Source organism: Arvicola amphibius, chromosome 9 (assembly GCF_903992535.2).
Source record: "Arvicola amphibius chromosome 9, mArvAmp1.2, whole genome shotgun sequence".
In the NCBI taxonomy this organism is placed as follows: domain Eukaryota; kingdom Metazoa; phylum Chordata; class Mammalia; order Rodentia; family Cricetidae; genus Arvicola; species Arvicola amphibius.
Genome location: NC_052055.2, coordinates 62,355,761 through 62,370,415, shown reverse-complemented (window position 1 = coordinate 62,370,415; position 14,655 = coordinate 62,355,761). Strand labels below are relative to the sequence as shown.

Genomic DNA, 14,655 nt, shown 5'->3' with positions numbered 1-14,655 from the left:
AGATGTGGTCTACAACACAGTGAATTCCAAGACAGCAAAGATGAGACCCTGTTTCAAAACAACACAGTTTCCCTGAAACAGGGGTAAAACCCAACTGGAAGAGCTGGCAAGACAAACAATTTTTGGGGATAGGGCTTCCTGAAAGGAGGGTGGAGGCTGTAATGGTTCCGTCCATCCTTCCATCAATCCCTTTCTCTTCTTTTTGGGCAAGATTTCACTTAGCTCAGGCTAGCCTCAGATATTTAACAGAGGGTAACTTTGAACTTCTGATACTTCAGCCTTTCTCATATGGAAACCACCAAAAGTGAGGCAGTATGAAGAAGCTCAGGTGGAGTCACCCTTGGGGATGGAGCAATGCTGGGATCAGGAGCTAGCTGGGACTGCCCACTGGGATGCCCTGGTGGCCCCATGTCTCTGGGCTGGCCAGGTGGGCTGAGTCAGCAGGAGTCACCTTGGGTGGGCACACTTTGGAAACACATAGAAGGGTTGTCTCTCCAGGGTCTCACTGTGTAGCCCAGGCTGGCTTTCTGATTCAGTCACTCAAGAAGTTGGATTACAGGTATGTGCCACCACACCAGCCCTTCTAGCTTCCAATTCTGCCTCTTTGAAAACTGGGCATCCATCTTCCACCTTCAGATATTATGGAAACTGGTCTGAGGACCTTGGTTTGCTGATCTTTCCATCTCTGAGGCTTCTGTCAGAAGTTTCTCTGTAGAACCAGGTCAGTCTCAGACTGAACTACAGAGGGCTTTCCTGGCTCTCCAGCGTACAGACTACAGGTTCCATACTCCTGCGAACAAATTTCCACAATACATCTTCTCACAGAGACAGAAGAATGCTTTTGGTGCTGCTTCTATGGAGAACTCCAATCCAGGATACAGTCTGGCAGATGTTAAGGGAGCCAGGTCAAAATGGTGAAGTTGTGGATTTAGACGCTAATGGTTATGGGGATGTTCATTGTCAGAGTAGGGGATGACAGAGATGCCTCCTTGGATGTTATGCACACAGTAATGACCCATGGAAGACTGCGGAGGTGAGGTGTCATAACTTGGGGCAACAGGGGCAAAGGGTCTCTGGTGGGTGAGGAATTAGGCATGGCTGGGAGAGTCCAGATTGTTGTGAATGAGGTGACCTTTAACTTCCAAGACATTTTGGATTTAAATCATATTATTAAACTACAATCCCCAGCGACCTGTGGAACTCACTTATTGAGTTTTCCGGTGATTTGGGCATTTCCGGCGGAAGCGGACGCTGCTAGCCATTCTTCTAATTTAAATGCTGTTGACTACGACTTCCAGTGTCCTTTGCGCCGGGACGAAGAAAGGAAGCAGCGGAAGCTGCATGGGGAGCTGCCCCAGGTGAGGAAGTAGGGGGCTGGATCTCAGCTCAGGGCGGAGGGGCTCACGGGCTCGGGAGGGGCGGTCGAGCTACGGCGCCGAGGTCTAAGGGGGCCCCTATGAGCCCTGCTGCGCTGTTAATTTTGGTTTAAATCCCGTGGATTCCTGGAGAGCCTATAATGAGAAGGGTCTAACCAGTGGTTTGGGTTCTTGTTTTTATTTTAGGTTTATTTATATAACTTATACATTTGGGTGTTGTTTTGTTTGCATGTACATCTACACACAGAAGAGGGCTCTGGATCCTATAGGACTCGGTTAAACTGTGTGAGCCACTTTGTGGGTGCTGGGAATTGAACTCAAGACCTTTGGAAGAGCAATCAGTGTTCTTAATCTGCTGAGCCATCTCTCTAGCCCATTGTGGCTTGGATTCTATTAAACTTCTTGGAGTTAATATCAGATAGGCCGGATATGAGTATGAAGTTTATCCTCGACCACATATATCTCAGGGTCGCCAGTTGCTTTTAAATGTAATTTGAAGTGCGTGACACATTTCTTGAGCATCTGGGTTTTGACTTTTTGAGAAAAAAATTACATGTAGTCCAAATTGTCCACACCCTTGCTACAGGAGGAATACTCTTGATCTGATCTTTCTGTCTCTACTTCCTGAGTGCTGGACCTATAGGGATGTGGCTTCAAACTTCAAACCTTGTTTATGTTGGCGGATGAACCCCAAGGCTTCGTGTATGTAAGTAAGCACTCCACTGACTTGCAGCATCAGCCCATTGAGCGGGTGGTGACTTTGTGTAGGACTGCTAGGCTTCCTGTTAGCGCTCTGAGCGTGTTTTGTCTGGGATAGGAAAGCTCAGGTTATACTGAATTTCAGCTTGCTTGTCCATCTTTTTAGTTCATGGTTTACCCCCAGCCTGTCTTACTTTTTATTCATTTTGGATTTCTTTTCCCAGCAAGAGACTGGCACGTAGGAACTCATATACATCTAAAAGGCAAACAGGTTAACAGCTGGTGGTCGGAGGAGCCTAAATGACCTGTACAGGGAGCCTTCTGAGGTGGCTCAGCTGGTAGGGCGCTTGCCGTGACACCTGATGACCCGAGTGTGATCCTCAGACCCTTGACTGTAGAAGGAAACCAGCTCTCCAAAGTTGTCTCTGATCACACGTGTGCTGTGGATGCCTGCTCTCCCCAATAAATAATAAATAAGTGAACGTAAGGGGAGAGAACAGCCAGGGCTAGAATTCAAGTTAGCTGACTTTCAGCCTGTGGTAGGACTGGGCTTTGAAAACTGAACAGTGAGAATGAGGTCTTGTCACTTCCGTGTGTGCCCATCCTTGCTGTCTTCAGCGCCTGAGAGCAGTCCCTGGCGCTGCTTTTTCTAATACTGGTTCTACATAGGGAAGGCAAAGCAAAGCAAGGTCCCCGAAAACACAGTTCACGTCACCATTTTCAGCTTTCCAAAATGTCCTGGATGCCTGTCAGCACAACTCAGTTTCAGACTTCAGGCCTGGTGTGATGGTGACACACGCAGGTTCCTAGCACTTAGGAGCTGGAGGCAGAAAGACTCACAAGTGTGAGGTTAGGGGTCTTCATCTTGAGTTTCAAGACAGCCAAGGCCATATAGTGAGACTTTATCCCAAAACTTATAAGGTAAAATTAAAGTACAGCTGGGCAGTGGTGCAAGCCTTTAATCCAGCACTCAGGAGGCAAGGACAGGTAGGTCTCTGTGAAGGCCAGCCTGGTCTACAGAGCGAGTTGCAGAACAGCTAGGATAGTTTACACAGAGAAACCCTGTCTTGAAAAACAAAACAAATAAAAAATGAAGAAGAAGAGAGATGGCTCATGATGTAGCTTAGTGATAGAGTACCTGCCCAGCCTGTTCATAGGCCGGGCTCGTTCTCCCACACTGGGTTTGTGGGGTTGTGAGAGGAGCCCATCGGGAACAGCTCATTAGGGATCAGGCAGCTCAGTGGTAAAGTGCTGGCTTGGCCCCAGGGTTCCACTCTAACATGGAAGAAACAAAAATGCATTGTTGGAAGGTAGCTTTAAACAAGATTGACAAAGTGGAAGTGGGTAGAGCCGGGCAGAGGCTACTGAATACCTAAGATCCAGGACCTTTTAGGTGTGGCAAGGAATTGAATAGAGTCAGGCTCCTGGTCTCCCTTACTCTGGCTGGGGAGGCCAATGACTCTCAACCTTCACCAGGGCATCTGAATTGCTTTGTTCAAGATACATATATCTTAAGCCGGGCGGTGGTGGCGCACGCCTTTAATCCCAGCACTTGGGAGGCAGAGGCAGGCGGATCTCTGTGAGTTCGAGGCCAGCCTGGTCTACAAGAGCTAGCTCCAGGACAGGCTCTAAAAGCTGCAGAGAAACCCTGTCTCGAAAAACCAAAAAAAAAAAAAAAAAAAAAAATACATATATCTTGGCTTCACAGCCAACTTCCTGTGTGAGGTATGCCAGGCAGTTCATCGCTGTGATAGATACCTGAGAAGAACAGCACGAGAAAGAAAAGGTAGATTTTGGCTCACAATGCAGAGGCTCCATTCTCTGGCTGTTTGGCCTCTCATGGCTCCAGGTCTGTGCTGAGGTAGGGCATCGTGGGGGAAAGGTGGATGTAGGGCAAATCTGCTCATTTTATGTCAGCCAGGAAGCAGGGGGGAGGGAAGGAGGGAGCAAGAGAGACAGGACAGACCCTCCAGAGACAACCCCCCCCCCCAGGTCCTGCTTGCTCCATTAGATTAGATCCTCATTTATTCAGCTGTCTCTCAATAGTGGGGGACCAAACCTTCAACATTTTATGATCCTAGCTTGTAGGGTGGGACTGCGCTCTGAGAATGTCTCTGCACTGAAGGAGGTGGTTTGAGCTGCGTCTTGAAGGATGAGTTTGAACGGGATGTGGGTCACACTCTTGACTGCTGGTTGATGTCCTGGTTAACTCAGTCATAACTTGTTGGGTTTCTAAAAATGACCTGTGCAGTTTTGGGAGTTGGGGTGGGAGAAGCATTTTCAAAGTGAGTGAAATGGCCAGGTACAAGCACTGGTTGTGCGTAGAAGTGAGGACAGGGTTGTAGTTTAGAAGGCTTGCTGCTGCATTTCTTTCCCTCTTCCCATTCAAATACAACTTTATGAAGTGGGTGTTATTATCCTTAACATTCAGATGTGAAAACCTGAGGTTCTGGCAGTGGCTGCATAGCTTGAAAGAGTCTGTTCAGAGTCTGGTAATCATCCGGTTCACCTCTGAGGATTCTTGAGTGTGGGAAAGAAGCTGGGCTGGGGTTAGGGGCTTGTAGAATTAGTGGGGTGGCTGATCAAACCATCTAAGGCAAGATGGTGTGTGTGGTTAAGAGCGTAGCTTTGCGTCAGATAGTGTGGGTTCAAATCCCAACTTCATTACCTGGTAACTGCATGACCCTCGGCAACCTGCTGGATCTTGTTAGCCTCAGTCTCCTGGCTTGCAACATGGGAACAATATTACCCACCTCATGGGGTTGTTATGAAGATCAATGGGGCGTGCCTGGTGGAGAGCAATTGCTTACCACCTGGAAGCTGCTGTAATTAGCTCCCCCCAAGTCTCTGGGCTGTGACTGTGCACCTGCATCTCATTCGTCAGTGCAGCATTTCCAGGACATGCTCATCCTGGACAGACTGGCTTGTTACAGATGTCATTGGAGAGAAAGGATGCCAGTAGATGTGCCCTGACAGTGTAGCTGGGCCTGGTTCAGGCTCTAATCCCAGCGCTTAAGAAATGGAGGCGAGCCAGCGAAAAGGCTCAGGAGGTAAAGGTGCCTGTCACCAAGCCTCTGATTCAGTCCCTGGGATCTACATGGTGGACAGTGACAATAGACTTCTGTGAGTTGTCTTCTGTAGGTTTGTTACAACACATGTATCCTAAACAATGCATAAAAATATAATTTTATGTTTGCCAGAACTGGGCAGTGGTGGTGCATGTCTTTAATCCCAGTACTCAGGAGGCAGAGGCAGGCGGATCTCTGTGATTTTGAGGCCAACCTGATCTACAGAGTGAGTTCCAGGACAATCAGGGCTACACAGAGAAACCCTGTCTCTAAAAAATAAAACTAAAGCCAAACAAGCAAACAAAAAAAGAAGTGGAGGCAGGAGGATCAGGAGTTTATGACCATTATCAGCTACATAGCAAGTTTGAGACTAATCTGGGTTACCTGTGACCCTATCTCAATAAATAAATAAGGAAAAGGCCAGAGATTTGACCTTGTGGTTAAGAGCACGTACTGCTTTTGCAGAGAACCAGACTAGTTCCCAGTACCTACCTAAGCGCACAGCTTCCTGTAACCCCAGCTCCAGGAGATCCAGTGCCACCTCTGGCTTTCTTGACCACCACACATATGGCATACATTCATACACACACACACACACACACACACACACACACGAAGATAAATTTTTCTTCTCTGGGGGTTGGTGGTTGATTTTTTTTTTTTTTTTTTTTTTTTTGAGACAGTTTCTCTGTGTAGCTTTGGCTATCCTGGAACTTGCTCTGTAGACCAGGCTGGCCTCAGACTCAGAGATCCACTTGTCTCTGCCTCCTGACTGTTGGGATTAAAGGCATGTGGTTGGCTCTCTTTTTTCTCTCCTTCCCTCCCTCCTTCCCTCCCCCCCTCTTTAGAAAGTCTCCTACATAGCACTAGCTATGTAGACCAGGCTGGCCTCAAACTCACAGAGATGTGCTAGGATTATAGGCATTAACACCATGCTTGGAACAAAAAAAATTTTTTTTAAAGAAAAGAAATGTACCTAACCCCCCAAAAAGAGAGGAAAGAAATCTATTAAGTAGCCATGCCTGTTTTATGTGGGCTGAGTTCCTTATTCTTATTCCAGAGGCTGAGGCAACAGGATTACAAGTTTAGGGCCAACCTAGACTACAGCTTGAGTAACTTAGTGAGATGTATCACTCACCATCTAAATGAAAAAGGGTTTAGGACTGTAGATTAGTGGTAAAGCGCTTGCCTAGCATGGTGAGAACTCAGGTTTAACCCTTGGTAGAGAGGCAGAAAGGAGAAATGGAGAAAGAAACGTGCTGTGTGTTCAGCATGGCCCGAGACTGGTGGCTCAGGCCTCATCTGATGAAAGGTTTGGGATGGGAGTGCTATTACGGTATTACCAACTTGACAGGGTCTAGGTCACTTTGAGGATGACTCTCTGGGCATGTCTGAAGGGGTTTCTAACTAGGTCAACTGAGGTGAGAGGACCTAAGCTTACAGTGTGGTACCATTCCGTGGGGCCGTGGACTGTCCTAGCCTTTCTGTTGCTGGGATCAAACACAATTACCAAAAGCAAGTAGGGGAGGAAAGGGTTTGCTTTAACTTGATGTTTCACATTATCAAAAGAGGTCAGAACAGGAACTCTGTAGGAACCTAGAGGCAGGAACTGAAGCAGGAATCATGGAGGGGTGATCCTTACTGGGTTGTTCCTATGGCTTGCCCAATCTGCTTGCTTGCTTGCTTCCTTCCTTCCTTTCTTTTTTTTTTTTTTTAAGATTTATTTATTTATTATGTATACAACATTCCTTCCATGTATGCCTGCATGCCAGAAGAGGGCACCAGATCTCATTGCAGATGATTGTGAGCCACCATGTGGTTGCTGGGAATTGAACTCAGGACCTCTGGAAGAGCAATCAGTGCTCTTAACCTCTGAGCCATCTCTCCAGCCCTCTTTCTTTCTTTTATATGTAAACCATACCATAGATACATGTTCAGAATTTCTTTTTTTCAAAGATGAATTATTATTTTTTATTTTCTTATCTTTATTTTGTGTACATTGGTGTTTTGCCTGCATGTGTGAGGGTGTTGGATCCTGGAGTTTCAGCCAGTTGTGAGCTGCCATGTGGGTGCTGGGAATTGAACTTGGGTCCTCTAGAAGAGCAGTCAGTGCTCTTAAGTGCTGAGCCATCTCTCCAGCCCATTCATCTGCTCTCTCTCTCTCTCTCTCTCTCTCTCTCTCTCTCTCTCTCTCTCTCTCTCTCTCTCTCTGTCTCTGTCTCTCTCTGTCTCTCTTTCTCTCCTTTGTTTTTTGAAACAGGGTTTCGCTGTAGTTTTGGAGCCTGTCCCAGAACTAGCTCTTGTAGACCAGGCTGGCCTTGAACTCACATCCACCTACCTCTGCCTCCCGGAGTGCTGGGATTAAAAGCACACATCACCACCACCTGGCTCAGTCTGCTTGTTTATAGCTTTTGGGATTAACAGCCCAGAGGTGGCACTGCCTGTAGTGAGCTGTGCCCTCCCACATCGGTCATTGATCAAGAAAATGCAGCACAGGCTTGCCCACAGGTCGGTCTGGCGGGGCATTTTCTCAAACTGAGGATCCATCTTCAGCGTGACTTTAACTTGTATCAAGCTGACATAAAAACAAACCAGCATAGCATAAAAAGGAGAGTTCTAGCCAGGTGTGGTAACAGACACCTTTAGTCACAGGTAGAATCGGGAGGAACTCTGAGTTCAAGGCCAGCCTGGTCGGCATATCGAGCTCCAGGCTATTCAAGGTTACATAATGAGAGGAGAGAGAGAGAGAGAGAGAGAGAGAGAGAGAGAGAGAGAGAGAGAGAGAGAGAGAGAGAGAGAGAGAGAGAGAGAGAGAGAGATATCTAGTTGGACATAGGCATTCATTGCTTTCTGACTTTTGACTATGACTGCAGTGGATCACACTTTATGCTCCTTCAGCCATGATGAGCTATATTTTCTGAGAGCTGAACTGAATCCTCCCTTCCTTCAGTTGCTATTGCAGCTACTTTGTTGCAGTGAGACAAGTAACTAATGTAGGATGCTTGATGTATCAGAAAAAGTGAGGACTCTGGAAGTGGGAGCAGAGGTCCCTTCATTCCCAGGAACTTGAGTGAGTTTGTATTAACTGACAGAGCTTCCGAGGGTCTCTTCTGAGCCAGGAAATGACAGTGAGAACCGCTAGTTAGTACAGATCCTACCTAATACTGGGGTGAGCCTGAAGGAAACTCTGTCCACTTCTTTTCCAGGTACCAGTGGCATGGCTGTGTCCCAGACTTTCCTGCCCGGGCCTCCCCCTGAACCTGCAGGTGCTTTGATGGAGCCTCTGCCTTGCGCTCCCAGCTTGGCCGCGGGCTTCTTGGAGGAGGAGCTTCAACTCAATGCCCAGCTTCTCCAGCTGCAGTTTCCAGAGCCCGTGGGTGTCATTTATAACCCAGTGGACTATGCTTGGGAGCCGCACCGCAACTACGTGACCCGCTACTGCCAAGGTCCCAAGGAAGTGCTCTTCCTGGGCATGAACCCAGGACCGTTTGGCATGGCCCAGACTGGGGTAAAGGCCTGGCTTCCTCTGGTGGGCGGTTCGGAGGTGGATGTTTGCCTGGGCCTGTTGTAGAGGAAGAACATAGAATTGGCTGGGAGGTGGGTGGGCTGCCCACTCCATCTCCTGCAGAGCATATTGGCTCCTGTGGTCTCAAGCACTGTCCTTGCTTGTCTATTCATAGTTAACCAAGCACATTAATGGTAGTCCCGTTTCCCCTGTGAGCACCCCACTAATTGCCTCTGAGAGCTCTCCCTTCCGCCATCCCGCCTGTACCTTACCTTGCCGGATCTCCCCTGTCCCTGGAGTGTTTGGAGTCAGGAGAGAGGCTAGGGCTGCTGGATCCTCCCAGAACACTGACTGTGGGCAGGACAGGGGGGATAGGAGCTGTTGGCCATCCTGGTGGCAGCCCCTGGGTCTCCAAAAGGTTCCTAACAGCGTCAGGCGCTGGTAAGCCTGCTTTTCCTTAAGGATCTGGATGAGGGACTGTTTCAGTATGGGTGCATTACAGGTGGAGGAGGTAAAGAAGCCTCAGGGCAGAAGGCTCAATCGCTTTTATTGACCCCAGCCAAGTGATGAAAGGTGATCAATGATGATCGATGGGAATGACAGCCTGGGGCCTGGGCTGGGAGGGCACCCAGAGATCAGTGCTCAGCCTGGCTTGTCTCCTTTCACCCTGGCCAGCTTTCTGTTTCAGATCTGTCTGTCACCAGTATTCGAATGTGCCACCTGTAGGGCAAATGTCCCAGTGTTGTGCCTGTATGTGGTCCTAGTGCCAGGAGAAAGTAGAGGCACATGGTTTTTGCTAGTCACAGTTCACAGTGGGAAAAACTGGAGGAAACATGGACAGGGGCAACCACAGGGCTGGGAGTCCCTCACAGACTTGATGGTGAAGGTGGGTGAGATCATCATGGCAGCCTGACCACCTTGCGTCTCTCTCCTTCCCCCATAGGTACCTTTTGGGGAAGTGAATGTGGTCCGGGACTGGTTGGGCATTGGGGGCTCTGTGCTGACCCCTCCACAAGAGCACCCTAAGAGACCAGTGTTGGGACTGGAGTGCACACAGTCAGAGGTGAGCGGAGCCCGATTCTGGGGCCTTTTCCGGACCCTCTGTGGACAGCCCCAAGTCTTCTTCCAGCATTGCTTTGTCCACAATTTGTGTCCTCTGCTCTTCTTGGCTCCCAGTGGACGAAACCTCACCCCAGCTGATCTGCCGGCCAAGCAGCGGGAGCAGCTACTGGCGATCTGTGAAGCAAACCTGCGCCGGCAGGTGCAGCGGCTAGGGGTGCGGCTGGTAGTGGGAGTGGGGCGGCTGGCAGAACAGCGGGCGCGAAGAGCTCTAGCTGGACTGGCTCCAGAGGTGCAGGTGGAGGGCCTCCTGCATCCCTCTCCGCGAAGCCCACAGGCCAACAAGGGCTGGGAGGCAGCAGCCAGGGAAAGACTCCAAGAGTTGGGGCTCCTTCCTCTGCTAACGAGCAAGTGCTCGAACAGGCCTAGCACACCTTAGAGATCACTTGATTACACGCAGGCTTTGCTGGGCTCCCTGTTGGAGGACACATTTTCAGCACTCTGGGCTTTTGTCCAGACCCTGATCGCAGGGTGGGCAGCTCTCCTCCCTTGAGCCTCACCCTTTTGTCTCCAGTGGCTTGTTCTGTTCAGTGTCCACAGAGGGGGGGCCATTGCATTCGCCTGCCACACCATTTCCTTGGGGACCTCTGTGTGTAGAGGGTCCTAGATAGGGATGTCTGAGGTCATATTTGAAGTTTTGGAGGGAAGATAGTTTTAATCATTCCTGTTTTGTTTTTATTGGCATTGTTTTGGGCACTGCCTCATATACACTAGGAAAGCTCATGCTGATCTACCTCAGACTTTTTGACACTAATTTTTGACACGTATGTATTAGTGGGGTTCAGTGTGATGTTTTCACACATGCATTAAGTGTGTACTGATTGATGGAGTCTGATCTCTCTTCATCTGTCCTCTCCACAGCTCCCCCTCCCCAACCAGAGGGTAATCTTTCTGGGATCCCTACTCATCCTTACAGAACACTTGCCTCTAGCTGGCTGCTCTCCTCTCCTCCCAGGGACCAGGACAGACATCACTTTGAGAATGAGCTTCTGAGCCAGGTGTCCTGGCATACCCTTGTAATCCCAGCACTCAGAGATAGGAGGGTCAGGTTAAGTTCTATCTCAGAAACAAACAAACAAATAATAAAAAGTGAATTTCTTCAGGGAGACCGAGGTTGAATTTGAAGGACACTTATATGTGCAGACTAGGAAAGATTTAGATCTTTATTCCCCTTTCCCCTGTGAGGCCTGTGAACTTTTTTTTAACCTCTCTCAGTTGGGCAGTGGTGGCACATACCTTTAAACCCAGCACTTGGAGGCAGAGGCAGGTGGATCTCTGAGTTCAAGGCCAGCCTGGTCTACACAGTGAGTTTCAGGACAGCCAGAGCTACACAGAGCTACTACTGTCTTAAAAAATTAAAACTCCTGTTTTGTTTTTGTTATTGTTGTTTATTTGTTTTTAAAATTTGAAGCAAGGTCTCATTGGGTCGCCTGTAACTCATTGTGTAGACAAGATCCAGCCTTGACCGCATAAGAAATCTTCCACCTCTGCCCCTGAGTGCTGAGTTTAAAAGGATGGGCCACCATATCCTGTTCCCTTCTGAATTTTGAGACAAGGTCTCACTGTGTAGTAGTGGCTGTCCTGGCACTTTCTCTAAAGACCGACCTGGCAACAAACTTGTGATCTTCTGCCTAAATGCTGGGATTATAGTCATGTGCCACCCTGCCTGACCTCTTATGAACAACTTTTCTAAGTCTCAAGATTCTCTGTAAAGTGGGGTTTCTGCCTCCTGCCCCTAGTGTGAGGTGGGAGGACTGAGGGAACACTGTAGAGTGCTTTACGAAGGGCAGACATGTGGTGACCACCGCACACTCTCCCTGCTTGCCTCCCTCTGAGCTGTGGTACCATTGCACAATGAGGGAATTCCCTGTCCACCCTGAAGACCTTTCCTTACTGGGGAAGGACCAATGTTATGAAAATTTCAACCTGTGACTTTTAGATTAAGCATTAAAGATCCCTAAGCCTTCTCGCATTGGTTCTCTTTCCCTTCTGCACTTCATTGGCTGGAGAATGTTGGTTTTAGGACATTCCCTCCTCCTCTATTCACTGTTGGCAGAAACTTCTCAGGTAGCTTGGGGAGGGGTATATGAGACTTCTAGCCAACCTAGCCAACCTGCAGGGGTTTTGATAGGGGGCCTGTCCAGTAGTTCATCAGGTACTTGGGGGCACTGTTGGGGCTGATGGGGAGGCTGATGTCTCCTCTGTCTCTTAAGTGGTTGGTTGGGTGATGTGTGGTAAGAGTAAGCCACAGTGGGAACATGGGACCACCTTAATGAGGGGCATGTGGTCTCCTTATTTCCTGGGACTCAAGTCATCTCCAGCATTCTAAAAATTAGTAAGATTTTAATCAGCTGTCTCAGTTCCTGAGAGGGAACTTTGAAGTTTCCTCAACAATAGAAATGTCAGGGGGCTGGAGAGATAGCTCAGAGGTTCTTCCAGAGGTCCTGAGTTCAATTCCCAGCAACCACATGGTAGCTCACAACCATCTGTAATGAGATCTGGTGCCCTCTTCCGGCCTGCAGGCATAATGCAGGCAGAACACTGTATACATAATAATAAAATAAATAATAAGAAAATAAATTAAAAAAAACAATGGAAATGTCAGTATTATTCATGTTGGAACCTCAGAGCACAGCAGGGTTTGTTGAACTTTGATGCAGGATGGAGACCGGCCCCCTAGAAAGACCAGCTTTGTGTTTTGATGGTTGGAACTTTGAAGGGTGATCTTAGCTTGAATGTCAGGGTGGGACAAAGCTAGAGATTGAGTTCAGCTGAGTGGCCCATGATCTCAACCAATTATACCTTTAGAGTGACCCTGACCAGAACTTTGTACACTGGTTTCTGCCAAGCCTGCTGGTTGGTGAACGCACATGTCTGTTTCCTTTTGGGTAGTTGGTGCTGGTTTGTATATTTATTCATATTCTCTGTGTGTATTTTGAGAGTTCTGGGGACTGAACCCAGAGTTTTGTGGCTGTACAGTGTTCTCTGCTCTATCACTGAGCTATATCCCTAGTCCTTGATTTGTATTTGTGATATAATAAATAAACACAGTGTTTTTATTTCCTGAGTTTTGTTTTGCAGATTACTAAAGCTGAAGGGTTTCCAGGAAGACTTGTGTCTATAGCAAGTGGGACTGCTATCTTAAGTGACAGCAGTCACGTTGGGGGAACCTCCCTAAGCTGGCAGAGTCTGAAGTGACAGCGGTCACGTTGGGGGGACCTCCCTAAGCTGGCAGAGTCTGAAGTGACAGCAGTCATGGTGGGGGGACCTCCCTAAGCTGGCAGAGTCTGAAGTGATAGCGGTCACGTTGGGGGGACCTCCCTAAGCTGGCAGAGTCTGCAGACTCCAGATCATCGTCAGAGCTGCCTCACAGCATCTCGTCATCACATGTGTTGGTCTCTGTCTCAGAAGCTCCTGCTAAGGATGGACGATTGAGGTGGCATCATGAAAGCTGCAGGGGGAAAGCTGCTACATGCTTGCATGTTTGGCTGAGGTGGGGAGGAGACGCTCTGGTGATGGTGGTCTTGAAGACTGGGAGAGTGAGAACTTTCCAAGGGATTAAGGAAGGGGTGGCCAGGTGAGGGAAAAGGTGAGAATTTAGAGTACAGTGAGGACAGTCAGATGCATGGAACACACGTGCAGAAACACCTAATAGAAGCCCACATATGAAGGAGCCCAGTCAGGCAAACATTATCATAGAGCTAGACTTTTTCCCCAGACTGGAAAAAGTATTTTGCTCACATTTGAGAACTCCCAACCCATAGATACTTGCACAGTCTATTCATGTTCGGTGTGTGGCAGGAGAATCCTTGCCTAATGGCAGCTGGTAAACCAAGAGGTAGGGACTGGAGTCATCACCAGCGACCTCACTTCCTCCCATTAGGCTCCACCTCCTTTGGCTCTGCCACCTTCCCGTGGCTGGTGGCCAAGTCTAAGAGGCATAGTTTCTGGGGAACGTTGAAGATCCAAACTTCAGCAAAGGAAGCGAAGGCGATGCTGTGGTAGGGATGTTGCAGGGAGAGAGGGCCAGCTTGTTTATCCCTGCCGCCAAGCTAGCTTAGCCCCCAAAATAACCACCGCAAAACTGTATTCATTAAAACACTGCTTGACCCATTAGCTTTAGTTTCTTATTGGCTAATTCTTTTTTTTTTTTTTTAAAAAAAAAAAACTTTATTTAACTTTATTTCATGTGCATTGGTATAATGATGTCAGATTCTCTTGAATTGGAGCTACAGACAGCTGCAAGTTGCCATGTGGGTGCTGGGAATTGAACCCAGGTCCTCTGGAGGAGCAGTCAGTGCTCTTAACCACTGAGCCATATCACCAGCTCCTATTGGCTAATTCTTACATCTTAATTTAACCCATTTCTATCAATGCTACGTGACTGTGGCTTACTGGCAAGATTCTAACTAGCGTCTGTCTCGGGCAGAAGATCCATGGTGTCTCTCACTCTGCCCTTCTTCCCAGCATTCAGCTCTGTCTTCTCCACCTACCTAAGTTCTGCCCTATCAGGCCCAAAGCAGTTTCTTTATTCATTAACCAATAAAAGCAACACATGAACAGAAAAACCTCCTACACCAGTAGGGAGGTATGAGAAATGAAGGGATTAACATGTAGTGAGGATATGCAGGCCTAGGGGAAAGCCTGACCTGGCATACTTGGCAGGTGGACACTAGTATGGTGCCTGAAAGGTCTTCCTATGGCAGGGTCACTACATGCTCTGACTTGTCAGGGTGAGGGTGGGGTCCCAAGCCTGCTGAAGTGGCCATAACAAAAACAACACAGTCTGGATGGTGTAAACAAAGGTTTTTTTTTTTCATAGTTCTGGTCACTGGAGGTACAAGATGACCGTGTTAGCAGCTCAGGCTCCACTGAGGTCTTTCTTCAG

The 14,655-nt window shown here is 48.3% G+C and overlaps 1 protein-coding gene across 6 annotated transcripts; it reads left to right on the top strand.

The window, feature by feature from the left end:
* Window positions 1–1,244: 1,244 nt before the first annotated feature.
* Window positions 1,245–12,834, top strand: Smug1 (single-strand-selective monofunctional uracil-DNA glycosylase 1). 6 transcript variants are annotated; one of them, XM_038343917.1, is made up of 4 exons: window positions 1,281–1,358; window positions 1,963–2,086; window positions 8,350–8,651; window positions 9,592–12,834. In XM_038343917.1, exons 2-4 carry the CDS (start codon window positions 2,050–2,052, stop codon window positions 10,144–10,146), a joined length of 894 nt encoding a protein of 297 aa, XP_038199845.1. In that variant the 5' UTR covers window positions 1,281–1,358; window positions 1,963–2,049; the 3' UTR covers window positions 10,147–12,834. The 6 variants fall into 6 exon arrangements, with proteins under 6 accessions (XP_038199850.1, XP_038199845.1, XP_038199851.1 ...); XM_038343923.1 differs by having other exon boundaries at window positions 1,314–1,358; window positions 2,020–2,082; XM_038343921.1 differs by having other exon boundaries at window positions 1,343–1,358; window positions 1,963–2,082.
* The last annotated feature ends 1,821 nt before the right edge of the window (window positions 12,835–14,655 follow it).

Coding starts and splice junctions, on each gene's coding strand:
- Smug1 (XM_038343917.1), top strand. CDS start 2,050: ATGTTGGCGGATGAACCCCAAGGCTTCGTGTATGTAA. Junction 2,087..8,349: donor CCAAGGCTTCGTGTATGTAA/GTAAGCACTCCA, acceptor CTTCTTTTCCAG/GTACCAGTGGCATGGCTGTG. Junction 8,652..9,591: donor TTGGCATGGCCCAGACTGGG/GTAAAGGCCTGG, acceptor CTTCCCCCATAG/GTACCTTTTGGGGAAGTGAA.